Source organism: Lottia gigantea (assembly GCF_000327385.1).
Source record: "Lottia gigantea unplaced genomic scaffold LOTGIsca_67, whole genome shotgun sequence".
NCBI classification, from domain to species: domain Eukaryota; kingdom Metazoa; phylum Mollusca; class Gastropoda; family Lottiidae; genus Lottia; species Lottia gigantea.
In genome coordinates, this window is record NW_008710284.1 from 1,026,269 (window position 1) to 1,053,823 (window position 27,555).

General features: G+C 37.5%; 6 protein-coding genes across 6 annotated transcripts; 1 reads left to right on the top strand and 5 right to left on the bottom strand.

Moving 5' to 3' along the window:
• Positions 1–2,308: 2,308 nt before the first annotated feature.
• On the top strand, positions 2,309–3,707 carry LOTGIDRAFT_129788 (hypothetical protein; the record flags this gene model as incomplete). The annotated part of the gene is made up of 3 exons (XM_009065041.1): positions 2,309–2,497; positions 3,161–3,286; positions 3,603–3,707. The coding sequence occupies 3 exons, from the start codon at positions 2,309–2,311 to the stop codon at positions 3,705–3,707; spliced, it is 420 nt and encodes a 139-aa protein (XP_009063289.1).
• A 5,690-nt stretch (positions 3,708–9,397) lies between these two features.
• On the bottom strand, positions 9,398–9,759 carry LOTGIDRAFT_167545 (hypothetical protein; the record flags this gene model as incomplete). Its single annotated transcript, XM_009065042.1, has 1 exon — positions 9,398–9,759. A coding segment is annotated over one exon (362 nt), but the record flags the coding sequence as incomplete, so codon positions are not given.
• A 316-nt stretch (positions 9,760–10,075) lies between these two features.
• On the bottom strand, positions 10,076–10,414 carry LOTGIDRAFT_129837 (hypothetical protein; the record flags this gene model as incomplete). Its single annotated transcript, XM_009065043.1, has 1 exon — positions 10,076–10,414. The coding sequence occupies one exon, from the start codon at positions 10,412–10,414 to the stop codon at positions 10,076–10,078; it is 339 nt and encodes a 112-aa protein (XP_009063291.1).
• A 471-nt stretch (positions 10,415–10,885) lies between these two features.
• Positions 10,886–11,215, bottom strand: LOTGIDRAFT_129979 (hypothetical protein; the record flags this gene model as incomplete). Its single annotated transcript, XM_009065044.1, has 1 exon — positions 10,886–11,215. The coding sequence occupies one exon, from the start codon at positions 11,213–11,215 to the stop codon at positions 10,886–10,888; it is 330 nt and encodes a 109-aa protein (XP_009063292.1).
• A 423-nt stretch (positions 11,216–11,638) lies between these two features.
• On the bottom strand, positions 11,639–14,541 carry LOTGIDRAFT_129913 (hypothetical protein; the record flags this gene model as incomplete). The annotated part of the gene is made up of 3 exons (XM_009065045.1): positions 11,639–12,029; positions 13,587–13,857; positions 14,055–14,541. Coding segments are annotated over 3 exons (1,149 nt in total), but the record flags the coding sequence as incomplete, so codon positions are not given.
• A 3,088-nt stretch (positions 14,542–17,629) lies between these two features.
• LOTGIDRAFT_167548 (hypothetical protein) lies at positions 17,630–18,228 on the bottom strand (the record flags this gene model as incomplete). Its single annotated transcript, XM_009065046.1, has 2 exons — positions 17,630–17,934; positions 18,165–18,228. The coding sequence occupies 2 exons, from the start codon at positions 18,226–18,228 to the stop codon at positions 17,630–17,632; spliced, it is 369 nt and encodes a 122-aa protein (XP_009063294.1).
• Positions 18,229–27,555: the final 9,327 nt, after the last annotated feature.

Consider the following 27,555-nt stretch of genomic DNA (forward strand, 5'->3'; position numbering starts at 1 on the left):
ATAAATAAATAATATAAATAATATAGATAAATAAATACATAATATAAATAAATAATATAAATAAATAAATAAATAAATAAATAATATAAATAATATAAATAAATAAATAAATAAAAAGCTTTTTAATGTTTATTTTATTTATTTCTTTGAATAGGTTTTGGATTGATCCCTGTAAGAATTATTCTGGAGCGAAGAATCAAACAGAAAAATGTATCAATCAGAGACAATGCCACACAATTACGCCACACCTACTTCCGGTTCTTATCTTTTTACCGGAAGTGGAACTACATCTTTACACGTGCCGACTCCACGTGCATCTTTGCCAGTACAGTTTGGTGGACAAACCGGAAGTGCACCGGGTTCTTACAACCAAAATGACAGTTCCTATGCAATGCCGTTTCAGCAACGTTTAGGATATTCGAGTACGTCGACGTCAACGTCATCATCCATCAGATCAGAGGGAGTTTATAGCAACAGCCTAGTTCGCCCTTCAAATATTCCACACTACCCAAATATCATGTCGAATGATCTGAATCGGTGGTCGTCATTCAACAGTATGACTTTACAGCCCGGATTGTGGAGGACAGGACCAGGTGGGTACATCATCTACATAATTCTACCCTATAGCAAACTGGGCGAAGCTCCGAGGTCACGGTCATTAGGGCCTATACAATGCTATCCCATAGCAAACTTGATGAAGCTCCAACAAAGACGTTCATTAGGGCCTATACAAGTCTACCCCATGGCAAAGAAGCTCCTGAAGTGACGTTCATTAGGGCCTATACAAATCTACCCATAGCAAAATGCTTCGAGGGCAAGATTCAGTAAATGCAGTAGGGCCACAGCAAGAGGACTTCTAGGATGCTGAAATTTCCCAGTCGCACTCAAAAAAACAGACTTTGATAATCCACTACTAAAACTGCTGTACGGTATGTTATGGGTAGCCCTTCAGGCTCAATCTGAGACAGTGTTTGTGAATTAAGCATTACTCTTCGAGGGTCCGTATTTAGAGCACCTTAAATTAAAATTTCACGACTGATTTGACATGAATCGAGGCGGAAAATGTGGGTTTACAAGATGAAACATCTAAAATTACCGACACAGAAACAGCACGCGTTGGTTCACAAATTAGCTTCGAATCAAATCAACATTGGTGTTTATTTTCTTTCAAAATGTTAAATCTTCAAATTAAATGTTTTTTACTCAAAGACACGGCACTGAGAAGAAAATCGCAGTTTTGAATGAAAATATTTTAAAGTTAAGATTAGCTTAATACAAAATTACAATTTAAGATCTAATTTGTATTTTTTTTAAAAGTATAAAGAGGAAATTTAAAACTGATTATTCGTGCCAAAATGATAAATAAAAATTTTCAGTATTAAGATCATTTAAAAGAATTATTTCGAATGATTAAAAACGAAAAATACTTTGTCCTTTTATCTATTTCGTAAGGGAAATGTCTCTGTTGTTGATGGAAAGAGGGACACCAAGTTTAGAGTACATTTCCCCAGTTGATCATCACTATTTTTCAACTTGAGTTGGAACTACCCTTCTAAGAAATACATCGGTCCAGGGATCACATCACAATACACAGGTTAAGCTGGTTTGAGTAGCTTCCATCTAGGCGAAGGGGTCCTAGCAAATTAACGTAGGTATTGGGTCATGCCTAGCTTTACACTGGAACCATCGTTACCCTACCCTAGCTTGATGGTAAAAAGCAGCCCTTCACGTGTCCAGCAACAGAAATATTGACCCTTTGACCTGGATTATGTTAGTTACTGACCGACGACGGAATGACAATACGGTGTTAGTTTTTATCAGAGTTGGGGCCGGGCCATTATTGGGTTTATCTTGAAATCTCCTTAACAACGAAATTATTTAAAAATATCTACATCATTCTCGACCTCTTCTCCTATAATTTCAATTTAATTTCAACCTTACAATACCCTTTGATCTCTCTGGGTACACACAGGGGCACACAAGTGAATCAATCAACTTTAGCCCATATTCAAACCATATACCAAGTCTATATTCCGTTTTACATCTGATATTTTAAGAAATTTAAATCAGCTAATTTTGTTATATTAAAGAAAATATTATTTTTCATGTTAGCAAAATTCCAGTCATGTTATAAAATACAGAACATGGGTTAAAATAATTTTACTCATGCTGGTTATGACCCCTGCCGTTCACTCCTGGGTCACGGTAGTCCGCAACCGGAAACTGTTGACCCAAAATAGACCCAGATGGTGAGAACTGACAAATATTGTGAATTGTTTTTGTCCTGCCCTGATTGTTGAATTTTCGAATGTATTTTTTTGCAGATGGACACGATTATTTCGCCGATCTGGAAGGTCGAGAGTGTGTCAACTGTGGTGCAATATCTACGCCATTATGGAGACGCGACGGTACAGGACATTACCTCTGCAATGCTTGTGGTCTCTATCACAAAATGAATGGCATCAACCGCCCTTTGATTAAACCTCAACGACGCTTGGTAAGTACAGGAACCCATGATGCAATTAATGCGGATCTGTTTGTCAACTCGGCATTCCTTCCAGAAAGTCCACATATCTTATATTGCTGATTTGCTAGTTCTATTAGCTTAAATTGAATATTTTACGGTAATTTACGGTATTTTATGATATTTTTATAATGATTTACGGCATATTTACGGTATTTTCCAATGATTTACGGTAAAATTACGGTATTTCATAATAATTAACGGCATATTTACGGTATTTTCCAATGATTTACGGTAAAATTACGGTATTTTATAATGATTTACGGCATATTTACGGTATTTTCCAATGATTTACGGTAAAATTACGGTATTTTATAATAATTAACGGTAAAATTACGGTATTTTACAATGATTTACGGTAAAATTACTGTATTTTATAAGATTTACGTTAAAATTACGGTATTTTACAATGATTGAGGGTTTTCCATTGTATTTTACCGTAGATACGGCGGAAAATTTACCATATTTTACTGGAAAACATACCATTTTACCCTAGTTTATATCTAACTCCTATAAACTGACGGGAAGTATACCATAAAATTATGATCCTGTATTTAATGTGATCCCTAACCCAATCGCTTAAGGATTATAAACATGTATTATTGAATATATGTTGATGAGATTTTTGTCTTCCAGTCTGCATCGCGAAGAATGGGATTATCATGTTCCAACTGTCACACTAGCACTACTACCTTATGGAGAAGAAACAACGAAGGAGAACCAGTCTGTAATGCCTGTGGTCTTTATTATAAATTACATGGGGTAAGATCTATAAATAGTTCAAATTTATTTCTCTTCACCTGATTGGTTGTAGCCAAAGGAGTACATTTATGCCCAAAACTCTGTGAAAAATAAATTACGTGGAAAGGTGACTTGAGAACAGCAGCAATTCATACTTGAAAGTGGAAATAATACCAGAAGAGAAGCTCTGAGCTTTGATGCTTTGAACTTTGAGCTTTGTATCCAGAAACTTGCTTGAAGCATTGGTGCTTTCAGTCTTTAAGACTTTGGATCCAGAAACGTAAACGTGAAAGAGAGTTAACAATCCAGATGAAATCAAATATCCTTCTTGATCTAGATTCATAGACCTTTAGCAATGAAGAAAGATGGAATTCAGACTCGAAAAAGAAAACCCAAGAGTAAAGAAAGGAGTCCACATAAAACCAGCGAGAAATCAGGTTAGTCCAGTCATTAAATATTACAAATAGACCGTGTATATTTGTTTGGTGTGTGCGAAGTTCTTCACCAATATTAGTTAATACATCGTATCTTTAACAGGGCCTTAAGTTCTAAATTTAGCCAAGTTTATTTAAACTTGTATTTTAGATATTTATTTAGATAACTTATCACATTTCTTCAATATTATTTTGATCTTTAATGATATCCTGTAGCCGGAGTTATCTCCTCATGGGTCATTCTTATCTCCCCTTTAAAACAATATGGAAACCGCAGAGATAAGGACGTCTGCTGAGAAAACGGTTGTGAGAAATTGTTCTCAATGGTTTGAATACACGAATGAAATAGGATCAAATAATTCTTAAAATAAACACAACGGTTTGAGTGGCTGGCACCCCATGGACGTGTAGCTGGAAGCACGTGCACTGGGTTAGACGGAAGATTTGAATTAAACGTCTGTTGGTTTGTTTGTGTTTTGGCGGGAAGCCATACTTTGCGTCTGCGAATCAACATGACATAGCCTTACTGTAACAATATTATGTTTCCCATAAAAAATCCGTCTGCGTTTGGTACTTATATATAATCTTTAAGCGACATATGCATTGTGCCTGCTGCAAGGATCCACCGAGTACAGATGTAATTAGGCCATTGTAATCCTAGCGTTCGCATCGCTCTGGTTTTTCTTTACCACTCTTTTTCTGTATATTCCAGAATCCAAAGTCATCCAATCTTCAGTCCTCAGCTCTACTCAAAACTCGGCCATAAAATCGGAAGCCCAAGCAGCCACATCATTGGAACATGATGGGAAAACAGAAAAACTAATTCGTGATCACTCATTTTACCGCGTAAAAACGACCAACGTAAGAGATCTGACGTCATATCGAGATACTGCCTTATTTGATCACAAAACTCCACATAAACTGATGACGTTTAACGTCGATTCTTCGTCCGATGCTTCATCGGCACATGCACAAAGGCATGACGTGAATGGAGTGCCAGGTTTGCCTGCGTATCCTGTAGATGTGTTCTGACCAATAGTAAGTCGTAAAATTTAGACAGTATCAAACAGTGCTTCCATTTGGCAAATTTCAGTCCAAGATGGTGTCTAGGCAGAGGTCAACTATATTTCTAAAGAAAATCTCGAGGTAGACTGGAGCCACGACTCTAGAGTCGGCATCAAGTTGTTAGGGTCTGATTTTATTAGGTTTTATAGTTTATGTTTAGTTTTATATAAAAAAAAAACAATATTAAAATTTGTTTATTTATAATAATCGAGTTCTTGAATCAGCGTACAATATGAAGATTTGCAGGGTCAAACGGTTTCAAAGTAAAGTGGGGTAGTAGGAAATCATTAGGGGTTCAAAGTTACCATAAAATAATGGCTTCCCCATGCAACTCCAAGGAAAATTACAAAAGCAAAGACTAATGTCGAATTAAATGGAATCTGTTTCGAGGTAGAACTTAAATCCCAAAGTTAAAACAGCGATTCTTTTAAAGCTATAAGTCTTTATCTATCTATTACAGAAACCATAACTCAATCAGAATGTGAATAGCTCTTAATTACGACGTCATAACGTTCTCGGTAGGTGGCGCATCATGCAGATAACATCTCGCCAAGTGTGTTGAAGTACGAGATTTTTCAGTAGATAGTGGCGACCTCTAGTGTGTGATTTATTATTTACGTGCCGGAAATAAATAACATGATATGAATATATCTTCACTAGAAAAAATCTACCGATAAAACAAAATGAAATAAGTTTATTTTGCTGATTATTAATTTCTGAATGGAATTCCTCATGACGCAGCTTGGATGCTTGAAGGCACTCTGACATTTTTAGATTGTAAGATCCAATTCGACGTCGCGATTTGACCAATAACTGTAGATATTGCCTGTCGTATTTACACAATTTTCGTTTCTGAAACCACCTCGAAAGTACCGATGAACGAAATTCTAACAATTCACCGCCGAAAAAGACTTTGAATCTATAGGAGCTATGTGGTATTAGACCATAAATAAATCTTCCAATGCAGGCGTTTGAATTGAATGAAACAAATTGTAATTGTAAGAGGTCGAAGTGTGTTTTGTGTCAAACAGCTCGAATGCCTCGTTAGTGATAAACCAAAGATTGAAAAGAATGTACCAGATAAGACACCAGACCACACAGCTCCAACTTAACAGTTTATAATCTGGAGACAAAACGGTTATTCTTTAAGACCTTTGAGGGCGCCACAGTGGACCAGCAATGCTAATCGATGAACATAGCAACTCTTAGCATAAGGAGTTTGGACATTAAAAAAGAAGCATACAGACAAATAGTCAACACTTATCCAACTATGTCCCATGCATTCGATTTCTAGCTACCAACCAAAGCTATCGTGACTCATTTGTTCAGACTATATAATAAATGGCGCGAAAGTTTATCAGATAGAGGCAGACGCCTGCTTCAGATGCAGACGAATAGTCTTGTTTTTTGGCGCGTACTTGATCAACCGAGAGTAATCTTCCACCACATCTTATCTCTCACAAGTGTCATGCTCCTTCCACTAAAATATTCTATATGCCATATAATTCCAATAAATTATCTTCGTTTCTTATTTATTCTGGTTCTACATTTAGTACGATGTACCTGTTGTTTCGTTTCACGTTTATGAAAGTGATATATTTGAATCGACCGATCTAGTAGGCTTTTGATTTATTATCAAAATAAATGGTCGTTGATCGGAAGATTAATTTATGTCAGAAAAAATTTTCACAATAACTCGAGACAAAGGAAACAGTGAATTTCAAAAAGCCACCAATCCGCATCCGTACCTGTACCTACATCTCAAGCAACTGTCAGCAACCTTCTTCTGTCTTTACCGTAAAGGACATAGTAAAAGTACACCATTCATTCGCCTGATTATAATCATCTTGGTACCATAAAAATTGGGCGGTGCACGTCTTTAAACACATCAAAACAAATCAAGATGGACGTGAGAGTACTAAATTAAATGATTTTGGATGTTTGATAGTGAAATTAAGATTATGATAGGTGTTAATATCTTATCTCATCTTTCTCTTTAGGTAAATACCCGACTCTATTAATTAACAACCTTCTCATAATTACACCAGACATCATGCACGTGTTTAAGCACGTACCTGACTGTTGATATCATCGTTATAATAAATCACCAATAACTAACCTTTCATTTCGTATTATATTCTATCTTTCATCATCTGATAATGTTGACCACACCCACTACCTTGTATCTTTGATGTTCACCACGCCCATCATCTCGTTTCTTTGATGTAACCACGCCCACTTGACCATTATTATTACTTTAAATGGGTTTTGGTGCCTGCAATAAAAAGCATCAATACATGTATATCATACACTCTTTGCACACTGTCATAGCAGAAAGCTGAAAAGTAGGACGTAAAACTCCGTTTCCTTTCATTGGCAATATAAGGCATAATGTATAGCTAAAGTAGGATATAAAGCCATATTCCATATCATCAGCCAAATAAGGTACAGAACAGTAGGATATAAACCAAATTTCAATTTATTGGTCCAATAAGAAACAGAACAGTAGGACGTAAAACTCCATTTGAATTTATCAACCCAATATCCTCTCGTATATTCCAATGTCAGTTGACTGAGAATATCTTCATCAAACCGTTTGGTCAAATCCTTCATTTATCAAACTCCATTCATTACCTCCCTTTACCGACTCTTTATCAAAAGAAACAATGTTTGGTATTTCAAGCTTATCGTAACCATGACAATTAAAAATGGAGATGTCAAATTCGTTATCTAAAGACTGACTTTAACGAAATAACAAATCTGATTTCGATGTCCGATTAAATTTACAAGTGTACGAATAACGGTATTTGTGGTTTATGGCCAGATTTGATTGATGCACGGTCGACTTTGATTGATGTTATCAAGTGTGGCACGGCTGGAATTGGCGTTTCAAATACGTCACTATTGTATCCCCATTGAACCCTTAGACGGTAGAGTAAAATAATGACTGAAAAACAGGCAAGTGCGTGGAACATAACGCTAAAATAAGTCAAAGGGTTTGGGGATAATGACGACAGTAATCTTTCATTTGGAAATGAAAAACAACGTTTATGCATTAAACTCATTGAAGAAAACACACCAAAACCCATAGAATGGGGCCAGACTGTTCCTGAAACCGAGACTAGATCATGCTGAATTCTAGGAGTCCATTCTCGTCTTTCCATCTCTTCCGGAAGTGTTAAAATCTCGCAACAAGATTGGTGAATTAACGTTATCTATGTAAGCCGCCATGTTGAAGATAAGGCGGGAAGGTTTATGGCGTCGAACTGCAGCTGAATTACTAAATTATTTTTCTTATCTTTTCTTCTCTAGCTTGATGATAGATTTAAATTTCAAAATTTGTAACCAAGATTTTAAAAACAATGAAATCTAGTTGTCAAGGGAGGTAACTCGTCTACTGAAAGTCAGCGGACCTCACAGAAACCAATCAGTTTTCTCGCACCAGTGATAGCTCAATTTGTAACATTTATTTATATTTGAATACCACCAAAGACCAGAAACGAATATGATGCAACGGCCAATGTCTTATGGTAACTCCAAAAAGATATTGACCTCTGTTCTATGCTTCTGTCAGATGTTGATCACTTATTTGTCTATTACTACCCTCTTCCCTCGAAACATCGACCAGTGCTTCCAATATAGAATCCTATATTGCCCATCTAAAAAAATACCATTTCTGATAACAAAAGACTTTTGTGTCCGATTTCGAAACAAATTTACACTTACACGTCCACACAAAGCCCTTTAATTGTAGATCACGTGACCTTTCTCGACTTCACGTCTGCTAATGAGGAAAAGTATACAAAATAAATCACTATGGCAACTCATTTAATTGGGCGGACTGAGAAAACAAAAGTGGTTTTATTGTTCGTCTGCGACTCGCCTGGCAGAAACATAATTACCAGCTAGTACATAAAATACAAATAAAACAATAACCCGTCCTTCCAACTTACATTAACCCCGCCCTTATAGGTCACGTGTCATATTTACTGCGTCATTAAAACTTGACCTTTAAATGTAACCGTGTCAAAGGTCAACTGTGCCTCATTACCAAAGAGATGAATCGACCAATTAAAATTGTTCCCGAGTTAAAACAAAAGGCTGTTTTGTGTCAATTATTCATTGTTTTATTTTCACCCGATGTAAACAGATATTCCGCTTCGTTGTAACTAAGTATGCCCTTTTATAATTCCCAGAACAATAAGCTTCAGTAGAATGGAAGTATTGAAAGCGAGTCCCAGTACATCGCCCCTTTTGAACCCAGTATGCCCTGCAACTAATTCAGGTAGTGCGGGCATGGCAAGGAAGTACTGACTATCGTTGAACCTTTTAAAAACCTTTGAGATAGTCGTTGAAGGTTCCTAAATGGTCATGTTTGCTCTTAGTCTCCCTCATTTCACACTGCATGACGATGCTGGGGCTTCATCCACTAAACACAATGGAAAGGTTCATTATCCCTTGCATTTACTCATCTGAATTTGTAAACATTAAAGCTTGTTATCTCCCCTTCATTTATCAAATTTGACGAGCATTAAACGAAAGCAATGATCCAATGTTGTTTTGTTTAACCTGCCAATCAATTCTCTAACTCAAAAAAAACAACGAGCAAGCAAAGAACTGTTTAATAATAAATCTAGCTGGACGGATCACTGAATCTGCCCATGAAAACATTAACATTGGCTGTTTGATCTCTCAAAACAAACAGAAAAGGATGGTTAACATTAAGATATTTAGACATAAAGAGAGACTTGGAAACAATTTGAAATCCAGTAGCAGCCGCAGCAGTAGTGCCCTTTTCAGTTACTTCTATCACGGCCTTCTGGAAAGCCCCGTCTACATAAAGATCCGGTCGTCCAGTCATTCCACTTAGATCCGCTTTCACCGAATCAAACATATTGTTGATACCAAGTGTTTGTAACACGTCTTTTAATTGGGTAGAAGATTCTACTTTCAGTTTCGGCATTGAGATTCTGTAAAAGTCTCGATCATTCAAGTCTGAAAAAGACATAAAATATTCATGGAAACAGGCATTCATGAATTTCATTTTTTTTACCGCTAATGAATGTATGCAATGGGTGTAGAAGGATTAATTGTATCAGTTCCTCCAATGGATGGAAGCAGGCGATCGCTATATCCGCATTGGCATAGCATGAAACCAACTTAAGCAGTTGAAGACCATCTGTAGACGTGCCAATCCAGATAGGAGGGGTCATTAAGAGACACTGTAAACGGACAAGAGCTTCGCCAGTAGTCGTTATTAACAAAATCACACTCAATATCAGAAATAACTTTATTAATCATTCGTACTGGACTATGTAGATCGTGGATCGGTGTATCTGCCCAGGAAGAGGTTAGTTTTGGTCTTCATGTCACGTAGAACGAACATGAATGGATGGTTGACGGTTACAGTCTTCAGAGAGAAGGCCATCTCGACAATAGCGATCCCTGTTACAGCAGCTGCCTTCGTTCCTTTCTCGGTCACTTCCAATACAGCCTTTTGGATAACCGAATCTACATTTAATCCCTGTTGTCCAGTAATACCAGAAAGATCAGCGGATCCGAACAGTTGCTTAATGCCTAGTTCTTGTAGAGCCGAGTTTAAAGTCACTTCAGATCCTAGTTTGAATTTTGGTAAAGACAGGTCGAACATCTGCATGTAATTCAGCTCTGGAAGAGAAGCAACATAGTTTGAAAATGAGAACAGAAGTGGTATAGGTGAGATAGGGTATTCCTGATGTTCCCGCGAACACCACACTGTTCATTGTATACCGATGCAGGACAATATGAATAAACCGAAGTACCAACTGCAGCAAAAAAAAACTCAGATGACTTTTTTAAGTACTTGCACAAACGAAAACGTGCTTTGCTTTGTGGAATTCAGGTAGCAAGTAATCTTCGGCAGAACTTTGAGCCCAACTGCCCTGAGTGATATTACCGTACACTACGGAGTACACCACTCTCTTATATCATTATAAAAAGGGTGGGCAAAGCCAGGTCTCAAAGGCTTCCTTTGAGGTTGTATGATAGTAGAGTCTACAGAAAGAGTATGTAGGTATGAAAGGGATCTACAGCAACTCTGGATCATGTAATGGGATACATAATGACACAAAAAAATTAAAATTTATTGTGATCTTGGATCAGAGAATCTTCCCACAAAGAGGTTCATCTTGTTTGTGACATCCCGAATGACGAACATAAATGGATGGCTGAGGTCAAGTCGTGGGTTCAGCATTATCATTCCTCTCGAGATTCCCAAACCAGTTGCAGCCGAGGCTCTAGATCCTCGTTCATTCACTTCCAATACAGCTTTCTGGATGGCCGAGTCTACATATAGTCCTGGTGTTCCAGTGATCCCAGACAAATCCGCTCTTCCACCAAACATGGACTGGATGCCAAGATCTTTGAGAGGGTCGATCAGATCCATACTACTACTGATGTTGAATCTCGGCATGAAAACTTTGTAAATGGTGTCGAATTTCAAATCTGGAAAAGAGAAACTTGCTTAATGCTTCATCCATGCGGCTGTTTTTTGCCAAACTTTGTTTTTCTTTTTGGAGATTCATTAGCTAACGTTTGGGTGTTTCTTTCTGAATATGGTCCTCCATTACAGACGCTCGCACATATTACGGATTCTCTTATGATAGTCTCTTTGCTTCATTCAAACGCATTCAAGGACGGACACTATAGATTCGCCTTGGAAACAGATATTCTCCACCACTTCTTGAGGGTAAGCCCAAATGACGCAGCATTCGAAGAAAATCCGAGTTGACTTTGCTTTATTGTTTTCTTGTGATGTTCACTCAAAGCCGAATGTGATCAAGAATGAAGGATTTATTAAGCATTCATTATATTCAGCAGAAGCAAAATGTTGTCCTTATGCAGATCTAGGATCGGTGTATCTTCCCATGAACAGATTAGTGTTGGTCTGCTTGTCTCTGATCGCAAACATAAACGGATGATCAATACGGAGATAACGTGGTGGTAGATGAACCGACGACGTCAGGACAATGCCGATACCAGTGACTGCGGCTGCGCGAGTTCCAGATTCAGTGACGTCAATAACAGCTTTCTGGATGACCGAGTTTACCACTAGATTCTGTTTTCCAGTAATACCCGACAAATCGGCTTGACGCCCATCAAAGATTTTGTTTAAGCCAAGGTCTTGTAGAGGTTGATTCAACTTGAGGCTGCTTCCCAATGAGAATTTAGGCATGGTGATGATGAACCTTGTTATTTTATCCATACCTGAAAGTAGATGGGAGTTCCTAAGATTATCTCCAGCTGCAGGTACCCCTAGAGTGCCATTGGCAACGACAGCGCCTTGAGATGTGCAGCAAGGGCAGGCCAGAGTGTTGGAATTGACCTAAACACACTGTCGTAACATTTAAGTTTGGACTAGAGGCTTCGGCTATTCGTCTTTTCGACCAGACCCTTTTCCAATTCCATGGTGAATAAAACCGAAGGACTTCCATTAATAAGTGTCAAAGTGAGAGATAAACGTGGCTTCCAATCTTGAGGTCGGAAGTCAAGGGTCTTGTGTCGTACAAACATGGCGATAGAAAAGGATTTTGAGAATTCAAGAAGAGAGTAACAATGAAGTATTTTATTTCTAAAGACTGGAAGCTAACTCTTCGCTCATTCTCGCGGATCGGTGTACCGTCCATGGAAAAGATTCACTCCAGCAGTCATGTCCCTGAGAACAAACATGAACGGTTTGTTGATGGTCAGATGCTGTGAAAGAATGATGGAATTTGTAAAGATTCCGAAACCAGTCACCGCTGCAGCTTTGGTACCACGTTCATTTATTTCAATAACAGCTTGCTGGATAGCCTCGCCTACATAAAGATCTGTACTTCCAGTCATTTTACTCAGATCAGCACTGGATGAATCGAACAGTTTTTGAGCTCCCAGTTCCTGAATGGCCGACTTCAACTTCAACTTGTTCTCGACTTTTATTTTTGGTAAACCGAGAGTAAAGAAGTCTCGCTTGTCCAGATCTGAAAATGAATAAAGGGTGGCAGGTGTGAATACAAAAATATTCTTCTATGAGAAGACCATAAGAAGCAACGCGACTACCACACACACCAGTATCCACTATAGGCCTGTGTCATTCAAAAGAACGAATAAAATTTGGTGAAATGTATTTATTGGAAGATTTGGCAAAACAACAAGATCAGCCTTTGTTATCAAGACGTCGGCATTTGACAGAAAACCTTTAGGCCCTTGGATCTGTGTACCGTCCATGGAATAGATTCACTCCAGCAGTTGTGTCCCTTAGAACGAACATGAACGGTTTGTCCATAGTCACATGTTGTGTTTGAATCATCACCAAGGCATGGATGCCGAACCCAGTTACAGCTGCTGCTTTAGTTCCTCGTTCATTAATTTCAATTACAGCTTGCTGGATAGCCGCGCCTACGTAAAGATCTGTTCTTCCAGTCATTTTACTCAGATCGGCACTGGAAGAATCGAACAGTTTTTGAGCTCCCAGTTCCTGAATGGCCGACTTCAACATTAACTTGTTCTCAACTTTTATTTTTGGTAAACCGAGAGTAAAGAAGTCTCGCTTATCCAGATCTGAAATTTTAATATTTAAAGAAAACACCAGGGCCTTGTAAGAGTTTATTCAAAGAACATATTCACACAGTACACTGTATCGAAGCTTTAAGGCAGACTTTTCAAAATATATGAACTGTACTTACTTATGTCGTCGTTGTTAAGGAAGTGACGTCAAAGTACAAAATGGCCGAGAAAAATAGATGGCGGGAATATGGTAACGTTTTGAAATATTTCGGAAACTAAATATTAAAATCAGTCTATACTTACTAGTCAAGGCTGATTCCAAACTGGTGGCATCTAGGCTTGATTCAAGAGTAGATAACCCTTCAATATCATCCGGAAGTAGAATGTACATGCTGTATCTATCTCCAACGTAGGGGAGTTCCATGACAGTTGTTTTAAGGTTATCCAGTCTCTTATACCTAAACATCTTCTCACTGAGCGTCATCATGTCCACATCTACTTGAGTTGTCTTGGATACGTGGAATTTCTGCTTTCTGGTCAATCGTTCATTAAAGATATTCTTCCAGGTGCCTGGAAATGTTGGAATAAAAATATTGGTTTAAGTTAGACATAGCTATATGTGGAGAGACCGAAAGAGAACTGCTGAGAGGACTTATCCTACAAGAATAAGTCTTCTACTTTTCAAATTCAGATAACATTCAAATTATTGCAGTTTTTGATACCGTTTCTTTTTCTCGATATCTTCAGAGTTAAGTTAAGTTACCGACCTTTGAAATAGATGGCGTTGATCAACCACATAATAGTGTTTCCATCGACACTTCCCGGTTTCAAGAAATCCTTGATCATTCCAGCCGTTTGCTTGGACACCCAGTCGTTTATTGGAGCCTCTGGGCCCTTGGGATTGCTGAAATCGAATTCTTGAACTTTGGCATCGTAGAACTGTTTCATTTTGTTGGAGAATTCTGGTAAGAGTTGCGTTCCTGGTTTCACGAACATACCATTGGCATTGTTCAAAGTCACGTTTGTCAAGCCTTGCAATAAGCTAGTGTAGTAATGGAAGGCTTGGTGGACATCATCGCCAAGATGCTGGATGTTCAAGGTTTTGTAGATCTCGTCCATCGTCTGTCCTTTGGACCCAAGAGAGACCATCGCCAAGGCAGTGAAGACGCTGAAGGGGGAGATGATCAAGTTCTTATTTTTGATGGAAAATTTGTTGTACAAATCCAGAGAGAATTTAGATGTTGCTGTAGCCAACTGTTGGAGTCTTTGGGCATCAGTTAAAGCTTTTGTTGTGGCACCTACAATTAAGAATCAGCAACGTCAAAATAAACCTCAATGATGAAGAGTCTCAAACGCAATTTATCATCTGGAAACACTTTAATTGGCATTTTCACAAGGAGCGAGGTACATTCGCAGTGGAGATACCAAATTGACAAAGATCAGAATATCAATATAATAGAGAGTAAGGAAAAGTCTTGCTAACCGTGAACATGGTAGGAGACAAGGACAACAAGTCCTATGGATAGCAGCAACTTCATCTTGACACACTCTTTCTGAAACAAATAATAAATGGATCAAATAAATGCAATAACAGCAATGTCCCTGGGATGCACCTCAAATCACAAGAGACTTGGTTCGACTCCCTCCCAGAATTCAATTTGTTCCTCCAAATGTAAATCCTACCAAGTTTCTTCTAATTCTACCAGACTATGCGACTTACCCTTGCCAGTCGTTCCAAAAGAATGATTTAAAATGACCAAATAAGACTTTGGACCCTTGTATTCTTTTCTATGCCACGTCAGCTAAAAATACCTTATACTCCATGATGAAAGACACAGACGTAAGATATAATGACATCGGTAAATAAAGTATTTGATTTAATCTTTAAATATTGTATTTAATTTATCTAGAATTTCTGTCGACCTATTTCACTTTAAATTTAAACAGACGTTGGTCTGTGAACCTGTATCAACAGAGCTAGAAATGCAAACCTGGCAAAGGTACAGTAACACCAAGCAGGTAATTCCTGGTTTGCTCCCCTCAGAATGTTTTGACGATGTCAAGCTATTACGAACTTCGTACTTATAGCCTACCTTGACTGCAATTGTAACCGTTGTTCGTTATAGCTTGACATTGTGAAGATGCTCCTGTGAAGGCCAATGCTGTGCATATGGCAACTAAATTAGGACAAGGAACTGTTTAGAAATGCCTGGAAGTAATGGGAAAGGTGAGCTGGATTAAAGTCTAATCTCTTCCTGCATATTATTCTGTTCACCAGTTCTTAAGCTACCAATATGGAAACGAAAAGAAAATTTAGAAAATATCACCCACCTGTGTTTGGTTGAAAAATCTTGAATGGTTTGGGATTTAAATAGTCTTATCTAAGTAGATTAACAAGGAGTGCTTAGATAACTGGATAACCGCGACATCAGCGCTGAACATCCAGGCACTTAGATACTTTTTTCACTGTTTCCTGATTGAGATAATCGCCATTTTAGAATTCAAAATTCTTCGTGAGATGATTGGTTGTAACGTTGTAAAAATTTAGTATCTTAGCAACGACACATCGTGACGTTATAAGGCCACCATATTGCAGCGAAATACCGGAATTGCGCATGCTCAACGGAATGTCAAAATAAGAGCTAATGTATTTAATTTACAAAAATGGCTATTTTATATACTGTATAGTGATTACTGTATGTAGTTATAAATGTATGTAATAATAAATAGTACTTTCTCCATTTGCAGCCAATAAAAACATACCCATCCATATTCCTGATGAGGATTAAATATCAGAAACACGTGTCAGCATCGTTAAATCGTGTCAATTAAAACATTACAATATTTGTACTAGAATTTCGTATTGTTGATATTTTGCAATGTGTTATTGACACATAGCTGAAGACCCTAGCGACGACATTATATAAAACAGAACACAAATTATTTCATAATCATTTTTGAAAGGAAACAGAACATAGGTAAGTTTTGTCATATTTTGTGCTTTATACTAATCAGAAATATGTGAACGCATTCCCAGTGCACTTTAGTAACTTTGTCACTTCGAAATTTCAACCAATTTGAATCCACAAAAGGCGTGGAACGGACCAACATACGGTACAGATTATCATGCACGGCTTCAATTACTCTAGTGGAATGGAAAATTGGACATCTAAGATCCCCCATTGGATCACAGTGAAGTCAATTATTTCAGCTGTGGATTACTACTAATACTTTTAATCAAGCCAACGTAACTTTAAAATTCAAAACCTTCTCCTTTTTCAGCAACGATGAAGACTCTATTTTTTGGAATTGTTGTTTTTGTGGTTCTTCTACAGACCACTAACATAGGGGGTAAGATAGTCTTAAATATTATTTTAACAGATCTGCAGTTTGAATCCTAAAAACATGTGAACATATAAACAATAATTACATGCGGTGAAAGCGCCCCATTCCCCTCATAACCAATCAAAATAGACCTAGCTTTCTTAATTACAACCATCATTGATTCAAACATATTTCCGTCCCTCTGTGTTGCGGGTCTAAATGCTGACATGGAAATGCGTCTTGATCTTCGGATTGGACACTTCCTTCCATCATATTTTCGATACTTAAGGCATCCTCATTATACCCTTCTCCAAGGTCTTCCCTTTCTAATGTATTCTTCATTGTTTTACAGCAAGATCGTTTTCTCGGTCCAACTATTCTATTGCCCAACAGTTTTTGTTCCAAGCAACTTTAGAATCAGGAGGAAACGGAACTGGATGTGCCAATTCAACTGAATTCGTCACACCCACTGTCTGCAAATCATTAGCTGCAATAGAAGACCGATTCGAGCTGCTGTCTTGTCGTGTTTTCAGAAACCAGGCTGGGTACCACTGTTGTCTCGGAGTGGTTGAAGGCGCCCGGGATTACTGTAGAATACTGGGACCTTCTCTACGACGAGGAGAGGACGCCAACCGCATAATGTGTAGTGCCATCCAAAAACATTTGAATGAAGACAAAAAATGAATAAATATTTTCTAGCTTCTCTGGTTGTTTAAATTTATACCCGACTATCATAAAAATTACTATCATAGGTCATCTTGACGTCGGCTGGCGGTGTCATCTTCACGTTACTTGACGTCCAATCTTGACGTCAACCAGCAAATTTACTTAGGGCAATATCTAGAAATATCTAAGTTAAGTTATTAAGCAGTATAGTTCGGACAGTAGTTGCATTACAGAATTCCTTAGACATTATTTCAAGGACTTTAATGAAGGGGCACGACTTAAAACAAAAGGACATAAAAAGGCACGCAATGCATCTTAAGAAACTAAATCATCAGAATTTTTATTCAGAAAATCAACCCTTCCTCTGAACAGCTTCACAAATGATCTTGTTGGCAGCATCACCACCAGGAAGACTTGTTCCATATTGAGAGCAGTAGGTCCTGACTCCTTCCACGACTGCATGACAGATTTGAAACCCTACTGTGTACACTCCACAAGCCTCTAATGCCTTGGCTTCCGGCACTATACCCATTGCTACACACACTGGTGCATTGACGAACGTGGATACTAGTTGACAACCACTGATTGCTACGGACATTGCATTATGGACGAAGTGCTGAACCCTACTCAACGCTGATCTCACTTCGATGGACCTCTCTGTAACAAAGACAACAAAGAATTGAAGAATATAGTGAATCAATGGAGGAAAATACCCGAGTTACATGTTCACGAAGTGTTACTACTTTTAATGACAGATAAGTACTTTACTGAAATGGACACAACGCTTTAACCTCGCGTGCAGTAGACTGTGAAGGACAGTTCTAGACATGCGTATCGGTAGAATGTATACTACTTCCGGTTGAACAGCTATTTGAAAGAGTACATACCATCAAGATGGCTTGCCTGAGAAGCCACTAAACAAACACAAAGGATCAAACAGAAGACCTTCATATTGTCTGTAATAAGATTTATACATGGGCATGATTCTAAAAAACCTCACATTTTAAATCAACAGAGAAGATTGAATTCACGCTTAGCTTGAGCTTCACCGCAATTATTACCGCATCCGAAGAAGCACCTTTGAAAAGCCCATATAAGCTTATTTAGTGATAACAATGATCGATCAATGCATGGATGGAACATCTTGCTTTCGGAGCAACCACAGTCTTTTGACACAATTATATTTAATACATACCAATACTGGCCTGTCTTATCTTCTGGTATGGCTCGCTAGGATAATAGTCCGCGATTTGTCACACGTGGCAGCAGGGATCTTATCTTCGGACAAGGCTACTCGATATATCAACTCGCCAATGACAAAGTGGTCAGATGGCTACGGTCATCCTAAGACAAAAGAGGCAAAGCCACTTCCCACGGCACCTCGTGAATGGAATGAGCACAATGAGCTATGGATTGTTTTTTTTTGGACAAGAGTCGTTTTACTTTTCGAATAAGGTATTGAGGTGTATTGAGACGAATTTCATGTTTGAGACTTAGACATTTGACCCTTAATCTATGATCGTGTTCACCAGAGTCAATGTATCCTACACAGTAGAGTGTCGTAAGATGCAGTCAAATTTAACATTATCAAACATCATTATTATTAAAAAAAATCTTGATCAAACTTGCATATGACATGTTCACGGTAAAAACATAGTCATTGTCCCAGATAGATTAGATGCTTTTGTCACAAGCTAAGATAAGACAACTCTTTCAGATAAAATCATGATTCTTATCGGATGTGTAAATTAAATACAAGGTGGTTGGCGCGGTGAACTAAGATGAACAGATGGATCTGAGTTGTGGTACTATGTAGTGTATTGGTAGTGAAATTGACTTGGTTAATAAACACTGTATAATAAAAACATATCATATGCAATAATAAAGCATATATGGTTCTTTTGTCTTGTATTATGCTGGGCTAATGAAATACCATGGAGCTTTACGTCCGTGGGTTCTTATAATTTAACTAATTTGACTAAATATTCTGATTCTGCATTGATCTTGATGTAGGAAAAGGAAAACGAAAGAAAGGTTCACATTCTACTGTTCTGATTCTTATTGGGCTGATGAAATGTACGTGCATCTTTTCTACTATCACATCTGTACTTTTTTGAACTAACAGTCCGACCCCCCACCCTTTATACCTTACATTATTGGCAAGTAGCTCTTATTTACCTTGTATCAGCCTGCATTTATATTGTCTAGACTATTTCCAGAATATTATCAGGCGATCACGTTCTGGTTTATCTTATCTTTCGTCCATTTATATGTTGATACAGAAGCCTTGTTTACACACTCCCTGGTCTGGGACATGATCAGTTGGTCTCCGTTATCTGAAACAAAGTTCGAGAGTTTTTAAAACATGTCAGGACTAAATACAGTTGGTAAAGGGAACGAAGCCATCATACAATACATCCAATAATTCCTAAAGGGAATCACAATCCAAATTCCAATAATTCTCCTAAAATCAACCAGCGGAAATTGGTGATTTGAAATTGAGATGAGGCGAGAATTCTCATGAAAAATATTTCAAAATTAGCCGAATAATATACCATATAATGTTCTTAAAAATTTTCACCAAAAAAATTGTTTTTAAGGCCCAGAAGAGCTCCTTATTTCATAGAAACGCCTTATATTTGACATACGGGTGCTTCCTCCGAGGTCCGCAATATGGAAAATAACAATTTGATAATTCTACGCTTAAAAAAACGGGTATGTAAAATGGGTATGTCATGTAGGAGTTTTTTAGAAACTTCGGCATCACTATGCATCATGCGCTTCCACAACTAGTGCTCTCTTCGAGGTCCGCGTTCTCGTGTACATTAAATGTATACACATACGTAAAATCGTTCAAGGTATGTAAATGATTTTTTTTCTAGCATTTAAAAAATTAATCTAGATTTCAAAACAGAAAAAAATTTACTCAAATTTTATGCAAATAAGGAGGTCAAAGTTGAAACAGGCGGAGTAAAACAAGGTCAAAGGTTGGCGTATTCAATATGGATATTGCCAAGGTGAGAGCGTCGTTGGTTTTTAGTGAAGATTAATCAATACCGCAGGTAGGTCGATCAGATAGGGAATCAGGGAGATAGGTAAGAATGGGTGATAGCCCGGCCTGATAGGGAAGACCTGATAGGGAGGGGAGGGGAGATATGGAATGAGAGATAGTACGAGACAGATAGAAGAATAGATAGTCATGTTATCAGAGAGATTTTATGATCTCCAATGATTTATCGCTGGTACTAGTATAATTTTCTCTAATCTTTAGGGTCTAAGATAGGGATAAGGTTTTAGATAATTTGTCACTTTAAATATTGCTCTTCCGACAGTAGGATCGCTTCTCTAATCTCTGGATCGCGTCGACTGCTTTATAGATGTTCAAAACATCGTCTAAGCTTGACACCATGAAGTAGGATATGGAAGTTGTTCTTCCGACAATATGAGCGGGTCTATGGTCTTCTGCATCTCAACGTCAGGTTTCCCATAGATTTGAAAACCATTCCGTCAAGAATCAACGATGGATTATTGGGAGAAGGATATCAATGTTGCTATTCTGACAGGTCAACTGGATCGGCTGATATCACGAAGATATTTGGAACCGTTTTGACACTAAAGAATCCATCAATGGAAAACGCTACATGTAAACAATGGATTATTTGCCAGTGTGTTCTGCTGTTCTCGAACATGTCATCTCTTTCCTTCCAAGACACGGGCTATAGGATTGCATCTGCTGATCTGGATTTTGGATCTCCTTCTTGGTCATGGAGGGTGTCAAAGAACCAACACTGAAGCACAACACAATGGAGTGTGTGTGAATGAGTATCTTTCTGGATCGCTTCACCTCTTACCAAGCCATGGAGGCTGATGTATGAGGGTACCTCACGACCACCAACTGTAAGCAGCACAAAGAGACAGTGCTTTATTACAATACATTTTGGAGTTTTGAATAATATCTTCCCTTCTTTGAATGTTCAGACGCTGGCGTTTTACATGAGATCACGGTAGAGATATATCTCACAGGATACTTCTTTGATGGTAGAGTGGCCCATGGTGTTAAGGTTCTAAACAATAGAAGATACACGAATGGAGAAACCACTGACAACAAAACGTTCCAATGTTGGGGATTATAACAATGAAATATGGCGTACAGAAGGACCGACTGGTAAGCATGGCGAATCCATTTATCACAGACGACCTAGAACACGAGTTTTTAACTTCAAAATAACCTTGAGAATTATTTAACAGTCACTGATATAATTTTACGATTTCAAAATTAATTTATGCCATTTACTAAATTATTTGATAAACCCAATAAACATTCGAAAACCAAGTAATAAACAGCTAAATAAATCAGGTATTGAGTCATGTAAAATATTACTGATGAAATTGTATTCTTTATTACCTTGATATTTATTAACTGATCACAAAATTATTCCTAATTGAAATTACTATCTCCTCGTTATTCAAATTCATAATATGATAAAATATTTATGGTTGTAGATGAAATATGACTAGAATAGAATGACTTCCATGCGTTATTTCTTAACAATACATTTATTTCATTGCAACTAATTTTCATTTAAATAAATAAATAAATAAATAAATAAATAAATAAATAAATTTTCATTGTAATTTACAAATTTAAACAGAATTTAAATATCAAAACATACATAATAAAATAATAATAAAAACTACATTTCGTTGAAAAAGTCAGTGTGTCTTTAGGGAGCCCATAAGTTCAGTTTTTATTATATTTATTGAAGTTTTAAGTGTAATAAACATCCGTGACTACCAGGGAATGAATTATGGCAACGAAATTATTTCAATAAAACTCTCATGTCAAATAAAAAGTTTACGGTTGGTCTATTGATTTTAGCAGTGTTGTATTTTATTGTAGGTTTCTGTTAACCACCAACAACTCAAATATGTAGAGAAAATTTACCTTTAGAAGTGACACATTTTAATAAAATAGTTTTTAAAGATTTTGGGCAAAATGTTTAAATTTTTACTATATAATATTTACTTTTCTCAATATTTTTAATAATAGTATTCAAAGCATAAACTACTGAGCGATATTGACTATCTGTTTTGTATAATTATTTTAGAGTTTTACGTATTTTTATTCCACAAGAATGTCCTAATTTTATAAGAAAGAGGGATAAATAAAAAATTTAAAGAGCTAATAATATTTATCAATGTTGAATTATTAATATAACTTTTCAGCGGGCTCTAAAATTATTTAGAGAAGCGAAAAATGGGGTTCATTCAGGAGCAATAATGTTCCGATGACATACAATATTCATCCCCCTAATCGTCTATTGTGTTTCATTTCTTTAGAATAATCAGCAATACTACAAATTAAATTGCAAATTCCCTATAAATTTACCTTAAAATCGAACCAGAAAACGAAATAGCTATCCACGTACAAGTATCATATTTCACGAAGGTGTGGCTACAGTAATTTGAACACAATAGAGGCCATTTTGAATTTCAAATTAGGCCCCGCCTCCTTTTATTGCGGCTTAATATCTTATCACGCCAGTTAGTAAAACTTTATCTAGGGAATAAAATCAGATAGGTTTTGATAGAATTGGGATAATAAAATTTCCTATCAGGTAAATTAAAATTTTATTTCAATCATATCATTATTGCTTCGTTTTCTGTTTAAAAATTAACAAAGGTGTCGAATTTCACAAGATTGGAGCAGACGTCCTGGTCACGTTCTTGGACGCCATTTTGAAAATTTGTCAGACTAACGGATTGTGTTACCAAATATTTTGAAATTCGATCCATCAAAGTGAAAAAAATAATGAGAATTGTGTTTGGATTGAGATAAGTCTTCGAGTGTTCGCACTTATCTAACAGAGAAAATCAAAATGGCCAGCTATCTGTAGATTGTAAATATTTTCATGGCAGACGATTATCAGTGTGATTTGGCCGGTGAAAACAATTACTGATTATAAGTTGCAATAAAGATAACAATTTTAATATAAATATAGAAGAGATTGGGGATTATCGCCAGAAGTTGTCTATATATCTGGTCAGCTACTTCGATGCACAACTGCTTCGGTTGCAGTTTCTGTTGATTACTTCAGTAACACCATACATTACTTAAATTTGGGACAACCTAGAGGCCGATATTACACTATTGCCTCCTTAAGTTAATTAATAATAAAATCAAAATGAATTCCAAACCTTCAATATTTTGTTAAAAATACAATCAGAAAACTTTTTGATAATTCACACGGATACGCACGATATTGCGTCCTTCTTTACAGCGCCTCGAAAAAAAATTGCAAACGCTATAAAAGTACAAAGTATGATTTCTCATATTTACTACCCTAATAAATTCTCGACCAACCCCGTGAAATTGGACTCTAATAATATTCAAACAAGATCACAAATATTCATTTTGTTTGATACACCTTCAAGATTTATTATTCTTCATCAACTTTAGGGTAAAAAGAAAATGACACGAAAGGAGTTTTACATCCTACTTTCTGGTAATGCATGTGGCGTCATGGATTATGTAAACTTTCTTTACGACTTTATGATTCACCTTGATCAAGATTTATTATCAAAAAATGTTTCTTATATTAATGAAAAAAAAATACAATTTGGAATTAAGTCCTACTGTAGCACAAACGAACGATTTTTTTTTCAGAACACCACAATAATAATAGGAAATACATTCTTTGTGGTTCTCTTTTTTAAAAACACCTTGAATTGTTTTTGTTAAATTCTAAAAGAACAGTAGTTAAGATATTTCCGTTGTCAAGAACAAAAACGAGCAGCAAGAATTTTAAAATTATAGAGAACTGTTCGAATTGTCTGGTTGCTATTTGTTTTGCTCGAGACAACTTTTATTTTTAATTTACAAAGACATGTGTATATAAATCTGCCAAATTGTCCTGTCGTCCGGAAGAGTCGACCTTCTCACGTTAGTAAGGTACAGAACAACAGTAAAAGGAAAAACAAATAGTTTCCTCAACACGCCAGAAATTATTACCTACCAATAAATTCAAAAAGATCCCTTGGTTCACTGAAAAATGAATTGAAATTAAAGAAAGATTTTGTGTCTTTTCAGGTTGGCGAACCAGGGGGAAATGTGAAACGAGCCAGTCACCATATTGGAGCACACCATGACGTCAGAATCAGAAGATCACTGGGGGAGTGATCGGCCTTCACCTTTACCATCACACCCTCACACCCCAGCGGCACAAGAAGAGATCGAAGTCGAATCGGAACAATATGACCGGCAATCACCAATACATGGAGATCAAGAGGGCGAGTTGACAAAGTCTGGAGACGATATGACCGAGCTTAATGTAGCCGATTCGCCTAACAGTCGACCACCAATGGACTTAAGTGAATCCCATCCAACCAAATCAAGTCCGACACCTGCCAATCAAGGCTTCATTCCTATCACTCAACTGCATCCGCCGAGCATTGCGCATATGCAGCAACATTCTCTGTCTCATTCCCAACAATCAGAATCACCACTTTCGGTGCACCATCACCAACTTCCGTACGTACAGCGTCTAGTCTCTGTTCACCAGCCACATTCACCACCAGCAGGTTTAGTCTCGATTACAGAGTCTCATCCACCGACTATCATCGCCCATATGCCATCGTATGACAATCCTGGTCAACTGCTGAGAACAGAGGACGTGGAAGGCTTCTTTAATGACTTGGAAAGACCACCACCTTCATCTGTTACAATTTCTGGGCACCATTACCATCCAGGTCCGAATGGCAATTTGACAAACTTGACGAACCTGTCTGGAGGATCGTTATCCAATTCTCACTCCCTTTATCAGCATGGTTCGCCCATGTATCATGGATCGTCAGGGGGCGTAGTGATGCAGCCATCGAGCTATTCCGACTCCGCATCGAGTTCTTACCTCCAATCCACGTTGCCACCACTATACCCTTCCAGAATGGTCTCCCTTGGTTATGGATCGTCTGCTACTCGAAATGGTGCAGCCACTCCGCCATCTTGGAGTCCTCATGTCACCTCGGATTCTGTGTACAACACAACTGGTGGATCTTCTCCCAAATACACGTACCTGGGATCCAGTGAACCATCCGCAAGACCACCAGGGCTGAGTTACCAAGGTTACAGTAGTGCAGAATTGTCGTCTGCTTGGAACAACTATGGTACTTCCGGTTCTTCCTTGATGACCCAAGAACCCAACGACTCTCCGAAAGGTAAGACAATGTTTTTTTGTTATAATATCCTACTACTTTCTTATCAATAGCATGACATCAACAGGGTTCGAAACCTTAGTACTTCAACAATAGATTCCCAAATGGACAATCTGAAATAGCTCCAGTTTATTTTGAGATCAACATTGTGATGTTGTATCTCTGGCCATGTATTCTCAAAACGATCCTAGTGCTAGGATGTCCTAGGTTCTTATTTTCTAACATTGATTCTAAGACATCTTAGCTCTAAGATCGTTTCGATAATGGAGCTTTGACCATTAAGTAATCTTTATTTTTGTGGTTTGACAATCCCCTTACGCACTTAAATAAAACCAAGGACGTTTAATATATTTCCCCAAGTTACAGACTGTGATGTTTATTGTCATTTCGCTGAGGTTAATTACTTTGAAGTAGTTACTTCCCTTCATAACTCTTCAATCACAAAGCCAAAAAGGGAAAAAGGGTATGAGTGTAATTCTCCAGTCATAAAGTAAAAAAGGGCACGGGTGTAAAGCTTTACTTAACAATCTAAAAGGAATCCGGATGTAAATTTTCACTTAACAAGTTATAACAATACAGAGTATCCTGTCCTAAAATTTTCGAAATTCTAAAGGTTGAAATTTGAAGGTAGCAGCTGACTTATCTGTGTCTTGGTATGTCATCTGGGAAAGCTCTCATGGTATATCAATAAAGAGAAAGAAAATGCCAAGTCTAACTCCATGTTAGTAAAGCAAATCAAACCTATCAGCAGAGTCATTCTCGACAGAAATACAATTTGGAGTTTCTGATCAAAATGCTAAGTCGACAAGGCGACAAGCTACACACTGACTGATATCCGGTGGTTCGGAAGGGACATCATTTCGCGAAACCTTCCAATAACACTTATTGATGTACACTGAAAACAATTTGGGACGCCTTTGAAGCGAATGTGCATTACTTTGTACTAAGCAAAGAATAGTAAGGACACATATCGGCCAACAATAATCAATCTAAAAAGTAGCAAAATGTAGCTACGCAGGAAAATCCAGACGACCTACTTCTATAAGGTGTAGTAATACCTGTCGCGGATTGATTTATCATGCTTAATGGTATTTGTTTAAGTTAGGGCGGTAATGAGACATAGTTGGGTTGTTAGGGAAAATACCAATAACGACGAAAGAGAGAATATCCATAAATATTCTAAAAGGACGACAATTTAGTTTGACCTAATTTCTCGGGAATCTTGTCCACAGAAATCAACAGGGTAACCTCCTCGGGCTTGGACGATCCTTTCCATAAATTAACATTATTAGATCCAAAAAGGATGACAGAAAGAAGCCACATTATAGAAACCTAATGCTTTCCAACCCAAAGCACTGAGACAACATGTCGAGGAATCTTTAACGTACACAGCCTGTAGCCCATGGAGCTTGGTTTATTGTCCCATCCGAACCCTAAAATGCAGAGATGAGCCGAACAAGGCGGTGTTAAGTTCTGAATATGAAGAATTCTAACCTGTGTCTTTCGGAGCAGTAAGGCAACTTGTGGAGAAAATGCAGAGATGAACCAACCTGGAGGTTGTAAAGTACCAGCGCACCTGTCACCCGAAGCTTATATTAAAATGATATTGGCCTATTTGAAACATGTTTGCTAATATGATTAAGCGACGTGTTTGTATGTGACGGGCAATATACAAGTAATTTGATACCCAACACTAAATAGTCGTGTTCACAATTAATTTAAAGATCCATGGACAGGACAGAATGGTATATAGAAAGTCAATAATGGTACGAGATATGAGCCATCTTAGCGAGTGTAATTTTCTATAACCTAAAGTTTAAACACCACAGAATCTAAAATGTAAACGATGATGAACTCAACGAGCAAAGGTAGAGCATTAGAAAAAAAACTAGAGAACAAAATTGTAAGAAGTGTATATCTAGTCCCTAGTCCTACATTCCTGGTCCTACTCGGTCCCGGAGATGATATCACACTCGTATATCTCTTCTGAGGGATAAACACGGTAGGGCCGGATTCACACATATCCTACGATCAAAAATATATTTCGTATTGGACAAAGAGCTACCA